Genomic DNA, 14,347 nt, shown 5'->3' on the forward strand with positions numbered 1-14,347 from the left:
TCTGAGGATAGGACAAGAAGCAATGGGCTTAAATTGCAGCAAGGGTGGTTTACGTTGGACATTAGGAAAAACTTCCTAACTGTCAGGCTGGTTAAGCACTGGAATAAATTGCCCCGGGAGGTTGTGGAATCTCCATCATTGGAGATTTTTAAGAGCGGGTTAGACAAACATCTGTCATCGATGGTCCTGACATGAGTGCAGGGGACTAGACTAGATGACCTCTCGAGGTCCCTTCCAGTTCTGATTCTATGAAGATGGCAATATCCCCTCGCCCCCGTAGCCTGTCCCTCCAAAACCAGGATGAGGAGGTGTGAGGCTGCATGTGCTATTTTGTAGTGTTGGCTCAGGGCTCTTTTCAGGGCCTTTCGCCTGCATTACGTTCCCGTTATTCCTTAGGTAACACCCAGATTCCTTGTTCAGGATCTGGGCTGCTTTGTGCTAGGCACTCTACAGAATAGACACTGAGGCATTTGAAATCTAAGAAGATGAGCAACATGCAAAAGGAGGAGGGAGGCACTTCTATATGTGTCTTTTGTGGTTCTTTTAGGGTGTAATCTTTGGTTTTATAATTCCATCCATAGCTGAATAAGGCATGTTCCAGTCGCCTCCAAACCACCTGGCCCTGCGACCCCTTAGTCTGCTTATTCAAATGTTAACTGAGTCCTTGAAACAAAATCCCTAGAAGTTGTTGCAACGGACCATATGCTGGAGGCACTAACCAGCTGCCGCCCCAACAGCCAGGCATCTTTCTCAGACTAGTGCCATTGTAATTGAGATGCCAGTTTCTATCGGCTGCAGTGGCTGATAATTAGAGATGTCTGCCTCCATTCCCATTAGACATGATTGAGAAACAAACCACTGCCAGATGAATGGACCATGTCCATAAAGGAAGGTAATGCAGGCACTAGAGAGTGCAGAGTTGTGCTATTGTTCTCCGGTCTGTAGTCCTACTGTATGAATTACCTATGCCTGCAGGATCTGCTGCTGTTTGCATCTATTTGAATCCCAGATAATAACTAGAGCCGCATCCATACATGCAGGTCCTCTTATTTTGGCTGCCACCTTCTAATCGCTTCTTCCCTGCAGCTAAAGAACTTGGCTGTCAAAGTGAAGTATAGATGGAAGGGAAGGGGGGAGCAGGAGCAGCCATGAAAAAGGGACTATTCTTTAGAGATCCCCCTTCCTTTGCAATTCCAAGATCCTCCCTAAATCCTCTATTAGTTTATCACAGAAAATCAGCCCATCACAAAATCTTGCAACCTCAAGGGGACCCCAGGCCTGTCTCATGGAAGGGGCAGTGCTGTCATCAGACCTTGTAATGGAGCAGTCCTCTGCTAGATGCAGCACTTTGTTCAGCACCATAGTTCTGCCCCTCTATCCAGCACGGAGAGGGTCTGTGATGAGAGTGGAAATGGATTGACTGGTCCCAGCACCCATGTCGGAGGTTAGAGCCTGTGACATGCCTGGTGAGTGGTTAGTGATTGTCTTGTGACCTATAACTTCACTCCCCTGAACACACTGATCTGGGGAATGTTTTCAAAGGCACAGAGGGCAGTCGGGCATGCAACTTCCTCTGAAAATCTCCCCTGTTGTCTCTGTGGTTCAGACGCAAGCTCAGCCCACCCAGTGTGTGTCTTAGTGGAAGGTGGTGATGAAGTTCCAGTTGACTTGCTGGAGGGTTGGAGGAGGCCTGGCTGGCCGGGATGCTAGGTAGACGTTACCAGTACGTTTGTAGTATTGTAGTTTCATAATGAATTTGAGATGAGCCAGTTTTATTGAGAACAGGGAGCAGTGTCATGCATGTCCTGTTCAGCTGAGTGTTGATGGAGCAGGGGCTCTCAACCTTTTGCATAATGGCACCTTCCTAGCTGCCTCCTCTCCCTCCAGGCCCCATCTAGCTGGGCCTGGACAAGACCACCTCATCCATTTAGCAAGCTGAGAAGGGCAGGGTGATCCTGACACCTGTCTGCACCTGCAGGTTCAGGACCGTGATCTAGAGTAACAGCAGGGTATGTGATGAACAGGCACAAGGTGAGAGAATGCCATGATTTGGAGGCTGTGCTGTCCTCTTGCCCAGGTATGGTACAGTTGGAAAAGTCCAGCCATGATCTAAAGGCTTAGACAAGTCCAGAAGTGTGGAGCGTTCCAGACACTACTGCCAGCCATGTCTTCCACAGAGACAAGCTTGGGTGGGCTGTGCTGTGTGGGGGATTGGAGCCTGGATTGTCTTTTTGTTCTGTTTGTACAGTGCCTAACACAACAGGGTCCCGATTCAAGATCAGCACTCTTGCATGCTACAATAATGCAGCTAACTACTAATTCTCCCACAGGCAGATAAGAACATATAACGGCCATACTGGGTCAGATCAATGGTCCAACTGGGTCAGATCAATGGTCCAGCTAGCCAGTATCCTGTCTCTGACAGTCACTGGTGACAGATGCTTCAGAGGGAATGAACAGAACAAGGCAATTACGGAGTGATCCCTCCCCTGTTGTCCAGTCCCAGCTTCTGGCAATTAGAGGCTTAGGGACACCCAGAGCCATTCATGAGCTAAAGGAACAAAGGGCAAGGGGTCAAACGATCTTCTGTAAGATGAAACAAGATGGTCTTTCTGGATTGATGTTCATATTGACCTAGTGCCATACTGTCCTTGCAAATTGCAGGATTACACAGATCATGCAACAAGGGGTAATGAACTGTACAGGTTTTATTTCAGATTATTATAATGGGTGACTTTACAAAAGCAGAATATAGTGTAGGAATTAGTGTGTGTATCCTGGAGGGCAGGGGCAGAATTAAGGTGGTTGAAATTCTAATCTAAAGTGAATGTTTACATATCAGTATTGTTAACTGAAAGTTTGGAGCTGTAGTGGTAATGGAATATTTATTTAAGTTACCTTGACTGGCTACAGCCACACTTCTTAAGGCCTAGGGTATTTGAATTATAAAGTTCTTATGTGTGTTGTACAAGAGTCATATGTAGCGTAGCAATCTCAGTTTTCAGCTAACCTCTGTTAATTAAAACTCCTTTGTTAAACACTTGACTGTAACTTGCAGTAACTTTAAAAATAAACAATAAAATTAAAGGGACAAGATGAGTGAGATATAACATCTTTTATTGGACCAACTTCTGTTGATGAGAGAGAGAGAGAGAAGCTTTTGAGCTACACAGAGCTCTCTTCAAGTCTGGGAAATGTACTCACTGTTGCAGCTAAATGCAATCTGGAACAGATAGTTTAGAAGAAGTAGTTAACATATTTCAAGGGACCACTCAAAGTGAAGTGGCCATTTAACACCCCTCCAGTAGTAGTGGGAGGGATGGAAAGGAGGGAAAGGTAGCGGGGTGGGGTATGTCAGAGGGTTATAGATGGTTGTAATAAGCCATAAATCCAGTGTGTCTATTCAGTCCATGATTTTTAGTGTCTAGCAAAGTTAAGCTTTCGAGCCTGGGAGCTTAAATTCATCTCTCACCAACAGAAGTTGGTCCAATAAAAGATACTGCCTCACCTACCTTGTGTGTCTAATATCCTGGGACCAACATGGCTACAACAACACAGCATGCAATAAAATTAAAGGTGATCCAACCACACAAGTTTGGGCTAGATGAGAACTTTTCCAAAGTGTGAGTCTGTTGCATCCTGAGAGATCAATGGGTTTGGACTCCTGTCTCAGTCACGCTATTATGAAGTAATTTCCTTTCATGCAAAGGGAGTGGTTACTGAATGAATAACCACTCTGCAAAACTGTTGATGGGTTTTTGTGGAGGAATCTCTGCTAGCCAGCAGGTTCTGTTTGTTCGATTTGTAATTGGCCAGAGGCATCTACCAGTAAACATTCATGACAACTTTTGTGGAGAACAAGAGTCTTCAGTTAAATTCAAAACTAACTTTTACTGGAAAAAATATAAACACCTCATAAGAGATTTATAGCAGTAATTAAAAACAGTGCTGTGGACACAGCCCTATCTAACTTATCCTGCACTCTCTAAGTCGGGCCTTTCCCCCTGTGGCATGCCCCAGGAGCTTCAGACCTGTCTCTTCAGAGCCCTCCTTGACATTATTTTGTGTGGTCCCAGTGGCCTAATGGATATGGCATTGGCCTCCTAAGCCAGCGATTGTGGGTTCAAGTCCCAATATGGGGTGAACAACTACTTTCTTTCTCTTTATTGCCACTCATCTTCCTTTTCGTTTTTCTCTCTTCCTCGTAAATGGGGATAAAGACCTATCCAGCCACATGTTCGTTTCCCCCTGGATTGGGGGTGAATGGGAGGAGGGGATGACCAGCTCCTATCTGCCCAGGGGACTTAAGGAAGAATCTCCAGCTTCATTTTTGCTTTCATTTGAGATACTGTGATGTGATTTTTATTTTGAAATGCATACAAAAAATTACTACTGAACAAGTATCAGAGGGGTGGCCATGTTAGTCTGGATCTGTAAAAAGCAACAGAGTCCTGTGGCACCTTTAAGACTAACAGATGTATTGGAGCATAAGCTTTCGTGGGTGAATATCCACTTCGTCAGAAGCACATCTGTTAGTCTTAAAGGTGCCACTGGCCTCTCTGCTACTACAGAACAGACTCTTACCACCACCACCGCCACCACCCTCCCCTTGTTTACATCCTGCATCTGATCCCAGTTTTTCCTCATCCTTTCTCTTTCTACAGTATTCGTTTTCTTCAATGCTTTTATTTCTAAAGACATTTGTGTCCCTGCCAGCAGGTAGGGGATCTTGGGGGACAACTATTGCACTGGTGGGGTGCAAAATAAACTTTATTAAGAAAATGCAAAAACGGAAAATTCAGTAGTGAGAGGTATGGGGTTTAAGGTATACAATTGAGGAGGGGTTTCTTTTAGTAAATAGGATAGGGGGTTTCAATAGTGGGGTACAATACAGTTGGTAACCAATTAACACTGAAGTATAAATGTAACAGGTAGCTAACAATTTCTATGTAAAGGGTGTGTCACAGCAGCATATAACCAACTAACAATTATGGGTAAAATGTGTTAAATAACCAACAACTCTAGGTAAAAATGTGTCAGTGGTGTAAATGTAAAATGTGAGGGGTGTTAGAGAGAAAAAGGGTAACCAATGGGGTTTTATGCTAGACTTCAGTAATACAATTGAGGTTTGGCAGCAGTAGGAGCAGGGTGAGCAGGTGGGGGAAGGGATTGAGAGCGAGAGAGACACACACACACAGAGAGCAGACAGGCCTCAAGTTTAAACAGCATAGAGACAATTATACAGAACACAGCAAAAGCTTATCTATGATTTAACTTAACCAAGACTACACAAATTAGCAAGTACAAGTAACAAAACACAATGCAACAATTCTTTAAGCCTAACTTACAGAGTACAATGCAAGCAATTTTCTAAACCTAACTTAACCACAACTATGCAAAATGAAATTACAATTTATCTAGACTAAAGGCTAAATCTAACCTAATGGGTGCACCTTATACCAGGGGTAGTTCCAGAGGGCAGAGTGGTGTGTGCCCAGGATACAGCTTCAAGGGGGAGTGGGGGTGTTTAACTAGTGGTGGCTGCAACCAGGCTTATTTCTAGCAGCAAAGGTGCTGCAGAGCTAGAAGCAGATTACAGATACAGACCAAGGAGTTAGCTTGGGTCTGCCTGAGAAAGCCAGCAGCTAGAACCAGGGGAGTGTGCAAGAGGTTTTTCCTTACCAATCCCCAAAGCAGCAGCAGGAACAGCAGTTTCAGCATCAGAGGACGCAGAGAGGACTCGATTCGCTTACAATAATCAGGAGATCTCCAGGCACAAATTTTGTTGTTCGTGGGAGGGGAGTTTAAAAACGGGGGTACGCTCAAAAACAAACGAGAGCGGGGAGAGGGCCCCCCAAAGACCCCTAGCTGATCAGACCAGGTGGCAAAGCAAGGCGTCTGATCAGAAAATGTCCGGCTTTAAGGGCAAATTCAGGTAGTTTCCCGCCAGTAACTTTGATTGGTTCCCCTTAATCCAGGGCAGGAGAGAAGACAGGGAAAACTGCAGGTAGGCACAGGACATGTCTGGGCAAGTTCTGAGCCACAGGTATGACTCATATGCTCAGCTATGTGGCCACTTCAGGTCTTGCATACCTGGGCAGAGCACCCTACACTGAGCCGGGTCCGAACACAGAAGCTAGACAAAGGAGCGAAAAAGCCCCCGCCTCCCTGAGCAGAGCAATGGCTCCAGTCAGTCTGTGCAAGCCTTTTCCATGAGCAGGGCCAGTCTGTGACTTTACTCAGTTCCATGGCCGGGGGGGCAGCCACTCAGCACAAACAGAAAGGAATCCAACAGGGGGACAGCTGTAACAGACAATTTGAAGTTGCTGTTCTTGTGGATTTTTTTGGTACGTTTTTTTTCTCATATGTGTGTATGTAATATATACGCGCATATATATAATGTCTGGCTACCTCGTTTTAATTTGTTACTTTTTCCTCAAAAGCCCTGGAATTCTTACAAGAAAGGTTTTGAGACTAAAACATTTTTGTGCCTAGACAGAAAGATGCCCCTTTGGTTTGTAATTTTTGTTTTGTTTTGTTTTTCCCTAAAGTGCCCCATCTTCACATTCTCTCTGTGCCTCTCCACTGGGGCTTGGGGATCCAATGCTGCTCCATTTTTATTCCTCTAGCACAAATGTATAATGTGTGAGAATCCATACTAAGGACTGGAGTATTGAAATGTGTGAATTGCACGTTCAGTTTCATATAATATATGTGACCTAATAGGCAAATATTCAGTCTCCTCTCCTTCCCAAATCACCTACAATTAAAGGTCACTGTGTGAGGCTTCCTGTTTGTAAGTGGGGAGAGGAGCGGACACCCGAGGCTGCAATGTGCAGGGGAGGAGACTGAAATTCGTCTTTTACTTTTGTTCTGTCAGTAAAATGAAGCTGGTTCTTTAGATTAGTTGAATTATTTTAAAGAGGAAGAATAAGTGATGAATTTTTAAAGAAACAAATCTTGGCCTTTTTTTCTTTACTGTTTCTTTTAATTCAAAAATCTGTCTAGAGTCTGTGATGCTTTAGAGGAGGCAGCTTTCTTTTAAATCTCTAAGCTGAAATTAAGGTTTGTAGCATGGCAGGCTGGAGGGAAATCGATGGATACTGACAGTGAAATACCCTGACGCTAGTTGCTGGCTGCTGAGAAGAGGATCCATGGAAATATCAGCATAAACTTCCAAATACGTCCCTTCTTTTTAATAAACACCCTGCACGGTCTGAGCACTGAAATGTGGGAGGGAACCTCAAGAAGGCAGCCAGTGCAGCCCCCTGTGCTGAAGCAGGATTTGGGAATTGTTGCAACATCAACAAATATCAGACTCTTGGTGGCCTCTGCATCTTCTGGCCATGGGAGATGGTGCTAGGCTGGGGCAGTAGAAGGGAAGGGTTACAGACCCTGAGAGAGATTCCTGCCTCTCCTAGCTGCCTAAGCTACTTCCAGCTTTCCGTCCTGCCCTTCTCCACCTCAGACACTCTCATCTGTGCTGCCATTTGCTGACTAGTTGGAATCCAGTGGCCCACTTCCAGTTTGTGGATGGAAATACTGGAACCTGGCCAGAAGGGAAAGAGTCCAGATGGCTGTACAGGGAATGAGGAGACTATTGCAGAGATTCTGTGCCTGGGACGCTCTTGTATTGCGCCCCTTGCAGGGTCAGAAACTGTGACTCGCCCTTCAGGGTTTCAGCAGCATGGACCCTGGTCCTAAATAAAGTGCTGGACAGAGCAACTCCCTGCAGCCCATTTCCTAGTGCTCTCTGAACATCGCTGATCACTTGCATCTCAAACCAGGCACAACCCCACTCCTCTTCTTGGCACTGCATCTCTACTCTGTTCTCTTCCCGCTGCCTGGCAGTTGAGGCTGGCGTCATCTGAAAGTGGGCAGGTACCCTACAGGTGGCTAGTCCTAGATCCTACTGTCTGCTTTGATAGAGGGTAAGCTAAAATCCCCGCTCTGGCCCGGGGAGGTGTTTCTGATGGGATATTTAATGCAGCGTTTGGTTGCTCCACGCCACGAAAATTGGTTTTCCCATTGGGATGTGGGAGCTGCCCTGTTCAGTAGGGCTCCAAGGGAAGCGATATAGGTTGGGGCCTTCAGTCAGTTTTCCCTCTGCCCCAAGCCCCTTCCAGCTGCATGCTGTAATATCTTCCCTGTGCTCTTCCTGCCTGCTGACTGCAGGCTGCTGAACTCTGCTGTGCACCTGTCCATTCCATACTACCTGATCTGATTGTCACCACGGCTCTGCCAGGTGTGATGCTTGCTCTGCTCCCATGGAGGGACTGAGAATGTCCCTCTGGGATGTGCAAAACAAAGTAACCTCATCAGAGCGTCAGGAAACAGACAGTGGGGATCAGACCAGAAAATAACGGGGTAGTACTTGATCTCTGCCTAAATCCCAGGCCCTGCCTTCAGGCCCAGAGTAGCTGGGTGTTCTGCTAAAACAGTCAGTGAAATAGTTGTGTGGTGACATGTAAATAGTCATTAGTAGCTTTCAGTATCAACCACACCCCATTTGTATAACTGGGGTAGCCCACGTCTGGTGTGCAGCTGTTTTTCCAGGCTATTTGCAGAGTCAGGAAAACGGCACTGCATTACTTCACATTAGGGAGGGTTCCTTCACAGCTCTGTGAGCTAAAATCTTGCCTAACAGAAGCTCTGATTCTTCAGAAACTCTGGAGCCTCCTTGAGCCGAGTGCTGGTTGCCCTGAGAGCCAGTTCAGTCCAGTCCAGCCCAGCCTGGGCTGCAGCGTGCTCTTTAGGGGAGAGATTTTTGTCTGAGCACGATGGTAGATGGTCATCAGCCCATTGCATATTCTGTATGCAGTGGGCAGGTCTTGCCCCATGCCACAGATTCCCTGCAACTGGATTGTGTGATCCAGCTCAGCTGGTGTATGTATTTGTGCACACCTCACAATAGGCATGTTTTAATTGTGTTTAGTCATTCTAGAGGAGGTAACAAAGTATCCACACAAACTCCATCCTGCTGATTTGAGACAAGGTAAAACCAGTTTACTACACAGCTAGCAATGAATGACTCCATGATTCTGCCTCAGCCAATTGGATTGTAGTTTATCCCTTCAAAAGAAATGTCCAATTCTCTCCTGTCTCACTTTCAGTTCACACCTCGGACCCCTGCTTTCTTTGCAGCAGGGGCAGGATGGCCTGGCTCCTTCCATTCTCCCATGGTAATGTGAGGCACAGTGCACTCTGAGATCCTTCACCGTGCGACAGTTGGAATCCTGGAGAGTATCCAGGCCCAAGTGGATGCAAGGAAAGCACTTCAGAGGAGATAAGAGCCTCCCAGACACCCCACATGGGCTGGGGGGAGGGGGAAAGAGAATGGGGCAGAAGGAGCTAGATTAAAGGAAATTCCCTGCAGCTGCTGGGTGGGAGGGGCTGCTTTCTCACTTGACTTTGAACCTGATCCTCCGCTGTGGTAGATCAGCATAGCTTCATTGACTTCAGTGGAGCTGGGCTCATTTTACAGCAGACCACCACTGATCTCTCATCCTCTCCTGGCCCAAATGTCAACAAAACAGACCGCAGCAAATAAAACGAAACCAACAAAACAAATGGAACATCGCAGCGGATTGTTCAGCTTCTTCCAGCTTCGGCTCTCTCTTTGTGTCACTTCTCGCTTCCACATCAGATCTGCTTACAGACACTGTCGGGCTGCAGGCTCCATTCACAGACTGACTAAATTCCCCAGCTACTTTTTCCTGTATGGAGCAGCCTAAACCAGGCTGAGCCCGTTTTTGCCGTTTCTGCTGATGCCCTGCCCTGAGGACGCCCTGCCTTTTGCTGGCCCCCTTGCCCTTCAGTTACAGCAATCTCTCTTGGCCCTGGTGTGGTTGAAGAGGTTTGTGACTCGGTCATAGAAACAAATTCATTCTGAGCTGCACTCGGGCGTCTCGCTCAGCCCCTGAGCCCTCCAGTCTGGTTACTTTAAAGCCCTTTCCTTCTCCCTATTGAATATTCCCCTCATTCTTTTACCAGGGGTTGAGGGTGAAGGGTTGGATCATTTAATTTTTTTCCTCTTGTGTAGCTTTGATTTCTATGTAACCCCCTGCCCAAGTGCCTAGCCCCCTGCATGTTGTAACCCTTCTGCTATTGGGACATTAACCCTCATGGAGAGCAGCCTAGATAAACTTTGTGAAGTTGTGGACAGGTTTCCCTGTCCATCTGCTTATCACAGTAGCACATGGTGAAATAGCAATCATACATTTATTAGCCCCCTTTTATCTCAAAGGATCCCAGAGCACTCTACATGCTGCTAGACTTACCCACAGCTGAAATGTAGTTGCCTCTGGGGTGGACACAGCACCCTATTTGCTTCCTGTAATCCAAACGTTTGTACCATCCATGTCACTTTCACTGGGTGCTTTTTTCACTTGTCCTTCCTCCTCCCTTCTCCAAACAATCCCCTGGGGATGGAGTGAGTACAGAATGGCCCGTGTCAGTCTGCTTTTCCTGACTGCTCCTGGGAGCTATGTGCTGTCAGCAGCAAGACCATTGTCATGGTGTGGGAGGAGGTGCCGCACCAGCACTGTCGGGGCTTGTCTACACATGGAAGTTGCATCGGTTTAACTAAAGGTGTGGTATTAAACCAGTGCACCTTGGAGGGCGGACAGGCCTTGTGCTCATTGATGATTAGAGCAGGAAGAGGTTGCTTTGAGACCGTGGTTAGGGAGCAGGGTTGTAGTTCCTGCTGTTCCCTTTCTGCTTAGAGCAAAAGAAACAAAATAACTGTCTCTAAACTGTGTGTGGGGTTCAGCTCTGGGCCTGGTGCCCCTTTTCTGCATATCTTTGATTTCTAAGCTCTCTGCCATCTACAGAACAGACAGCTGGTTGTGTTCGTTCCAGTACACACTTAACTGGGAGCCCCACCAGTGCTCTCGTGGCAACTTTACATTTGTTCTTTCTTGGTATTGATCTAAAATAAGTCATTCAGCCAGAGGGGTGCGGGGGGGAGCTTTTCAGTACCGTGGGGCTCAGGGATAAAATGTTCAGGAGGGGAACTTGCTGAAAGACTCCTTTGTTGTTGCTGGAGGAGCTGCTGCTCTTCTCCGGCTTTCAGAGGGTTAATGCAGGCACTTGCCTTCATGGAGGTGGTGGCACCTGTTAGACTGGCCTGTTGACAGCTGCAGGTGGGGCCTGACTCTGCCCATTTCTCTCTCACCAGGTCATCATTGAAAGATACAAGGGGGAGAAGCAGCTGCCAGTGCTGGATAAGACCAAATTTCTAGTCCCCGACCATGTCAATATGAGCGAATTGGTAAAAATTATCCGGTAAGTGAAACAGCCCAAAGCGAAGGTACCATGACCCCTCCTGCCCCGCCCTGGCCGTGTGACCTGGCGCAGGATGGGGGACCGTGCTGGGTTGGGACAATGGGAACTGGCCACCAATGTGGGGGAAGGGAGCAATGGACAAGCTGCCTGGCTCTCACCAAGTGGTGGATGGATTCTAGGGCCTGGGAGGGGTTTGGAACCCAGGCCCTGCAGCCATCGCCTTACAGAAGGAAGCAACGTGTCTGCTGCCTGCTGCGATGGGCTCAGGCTACATTAAAGCCCCAGCGTCCTCCTCCCTCCATCCCCACCCTCCTGCTGTGGGTGCCTGTGCTGAGCTTCCAGAAGCAAAGCCACCTCGTCCTCTCCGATTCCTTGCCCTTTGCCGTCCGCCATTTCCCTGTGGGGCCGTGCTCTGCTGCAGCCCAGAGTGTGACAGTCATCCTTTTCCTGGCTGGCAGGAGAGGGGTTCTTGGGAGGGCAGCGTGGGGGTGGGAGAGCCCTATTCTGCAGCATGCCCTGCGTTGATGAGGCATGGGTTGGCTCTTTGGTAACAGAAGTGGGAGCAGAGAGGTAGGGCCAGGCCCCAGGCCACAGAGGGGGTTGATTTCTGAGCCAGGACTGGAGCTCGGGAGTTGCTGACTCCCCTTCCAGCGCTCAGATCCCTTGATGCTGCCTTGCTTGGAAAGCCCGTTCAGTGAGTGTAGCTCTGAGGCTATAAACATCGTGGGAGGATGCTGCAGCCTCAGGGGGCCGCTCAGGGGCAGGGGTGCAATGGGAGGGGGTGAAGCAGGTGCAGCAGCCTCGGATGGAGAGTCTTTCAGGAGGCAGTAAGGGCTAGAGCCACAAAAGGGCGTGGGCGCCTAAGTGCCATGTTAGTGGGCGGGGAGTGCTCTGACCACCAGCTCGGCCTTGCTCTCTCTGCCCCAGGGATCGAATCCGCAGTGGAACAGCTTCAACACTGGGCCACGGAGAGAGTGAGCATGAGTGACTGTGTAGCCTGGTGGTTAGAGCCCTCAGCTGGGAAGTGAGACCCAGGATCCACTTCCTCTGCTCCAATGATTCTTTTCATTATCCACCATGGAGAGATTGAGGGAGCCCACATCACAATAGCCCAGGGGGCAGATCCCGCTTCAAATCCCTTCTGCCCTCACTTGAACCAGGCCTCTCCCACGGGCCAGGTCTGTGCCTGAACCACTGGGCTGAAAGGGAGGGGTTCCTTTCAGAGCGGGGCGGGGCTTAGCACCAGTGATTTGGCATCTCCCGTTGGCTAGCTGAAGTGAGGTATCCTGTCTGTCCCCATTGGTTGTACCAGGAGGTTGGGTGCCCGGCTCAGGCTTCGGGGATCCCGGTGACTTTCTCAGCGTCCTCACAGTGGCGTTCCTTTGTAAATCCTGCCCTAAATGCTGCATTACCAGGAGCCCTGGGAACCCGAGGGGGTTGAGTGTGATGGCTCAAACCTGGAGAGAGCTCAGCCTGAGAGGACAGCTAGTGCCTTCCTGCCCCCCATGCCCTGCGAGAGGCTGTAGTGCCACAGCAAAAGGGTCTTCCGAGCCCCCTCGGCTGCACCAGCGCCAGAGCGGCTCAGCCCTTCCCCCCAGAAGCACGGGGAGGGCCACGTATCAAAGCAAGAGCCTTGGTAGAAGGTGGGCCTGACTGGGCAGGCTGGAATGGGCCCAGCTTAGTGGGCAAAGGCTCCCTTCCCACGAGGGCAGTTCTGGGTCACGCCAAGGGAGGCTGAGCGCCCAGGCCTGGCCTTGTTGAACAGTTGGGGGGCCTCCAGCTCCCCAGGGAGGTCACTGCTCCGCTGCCTTCCCTGCCGTTCCCTCGTTCGGTCTAACCACCCCTCCCTCCTCTGTCACCCGCAGGCGCCGCCTGCAGCTGAACCCTACCCAGGCCTTCTTCCTGCTGGTGAACCAGCACAGCATGGTGAGTGTCTCCACCCCCATCTCTGAGATCTACGAGCAGGAGAAGGACGAGGACGGCTTCCTCTACATGGTCTATGCCTCGCAGGAGACCTTCGGCTACTGAAACGGATGCGCAGCACGCTGGGACAAACTGAAACTGTTGCACATGGCCCCCACCCCGGAAAGATGACGTGGCCAGAGGCTCACGGCGCAGGAGCTGTGCAGACCCTCTTTTTCCCCCCCCCCCCAGCCCCCATATCGACTTCACCCCTGTAAAGGCACAGACAAAGCTAGTGCCCTGTGTTTGACTCATGCCTCCCCTCCCCCACCCCCCTGCCCCAGGCACAGCACTAGTCCCTCACCTCACCTCCCCACCCCACCTCCTCCTCAGCAGGAACTTCAGCTGTGTGTGTGTATTTCTTCTTAGCCTAATGCCAAATCAGCCTGGGCTGGTGATGGGGAGTCAAAGGGGGGGGCCATCTCCTTGACTTGTAGTGTGTGTGTGTGGGGGGGGCTTGTCCTCTGAAAATTTAATAAAGGGCAGGAAGTCTGCAAAAAACAAGCCAACAAACAAAATCATTGCTCTTGAGTTTTAATTGATTTTAATTACACGCATATCAAATTCTTGGTGCTACCGAGTAGGTGTAGGCGTCTGTAGGACTGTGGATAATGTATATCTGTTAGATTTATTTTATTATTGGTTTTTATTTTTTAACCGGGGGCGGGAGGGGAATAATTTGCCTGTATTCTGTAGATAAATAAACTGAGCTTCTTTGCACTTTAAAATGCAGCAGAGTGGAGTTAGCCTAATTTATACACATACAGCACTGCTTCTCTGGCAACTTTTGGACCTTGAGTTCCTTTATTCTTCTTCTTTGGAATTGTTTAAAAAAAACAACTCCCCTCCCCCCCTCTCTCTTGCATGGGGTGTTTTGGTCCCGTTGTGGCAGAGACCCTTGAGGAATGTACTGATTTACATTTTTTCCTTTTTTTCATGTACTATACCAAAAGAAATGTATATGAAAAAACCCACCCAGTTAAAGCGATACAAAAGTCTATATACATTATACATACAAATAAATATGAATTCAAGTTGCGTCTTGCAGGAATGTTCTTTTCCCATTTCATTCATTTTCACTGTGAGCATCCCCCAGCAG

The 14,347-nt window shown here is 48.6% G+C and overlaps 1 protein-coding gene and 1 long non-coding RNA gene across 2 annotated transcripts in view; one reads left to right on the plus strand and one right to left on the minus strand.

Annotated features, from left to right (window-relative positions):
• LOC135975315 (uncharacterized) overlaps positions 1-5,901 on the minus strand; it is a 28,847-nt gene extending 22,946 nt beyond the window's left edge. Inside the window, exon 1 of the long non-coding RNA XR_010592234.1 lies at positions 5,683-5,901. This is a non-coding gene — a long non-coding RNA (uncharacterized LOC135975315). The remainder of the gene's footprint in view (positions 1-5,682) is intronic.
• The window catches only part of MAP1LC3A (microtubule associated protein 1 light chain 3 alpha), a 37,229-nt gene extending 22,947 nt beyond the window's left edge, over positions 1-14,282 (plus strand). Inside the window, exons 3-4 of the mRNA XM_065565732.1 lie at positions 11,180-11,286; positions 13,152-14,282. Coding sequence (XP_065421804.1) covers positions 11,180-11,286; positions 13,152-13,314 — 270 coding nt within the window. The 3' untranslated portion in view covers positions 13,315-14,282. The remainder of the gene's footprint in view (positions 1-11,179; positions 11,287-13,151) is intronic.
• The last annotated feature ends 65 nt before the right edge of the window (positions 14,283-14,347 follow it).

The sequence above is a fragment of the Chrysemys picta genome, chromosome 13 (genome assembly GCF_011386835.1).
Source record: "Chrysemys picta bellii isolate R12L10 chromosome 13, ASM1138683v2, whole genome shotgun sequence".
In the NCBI taxonomy this organism is placed as follows: domain Eukaryota; kingdom Metazoa; phylum Chordata; order Testudines; family Emydidae; genus Chrysemys; species Chrysemys picta.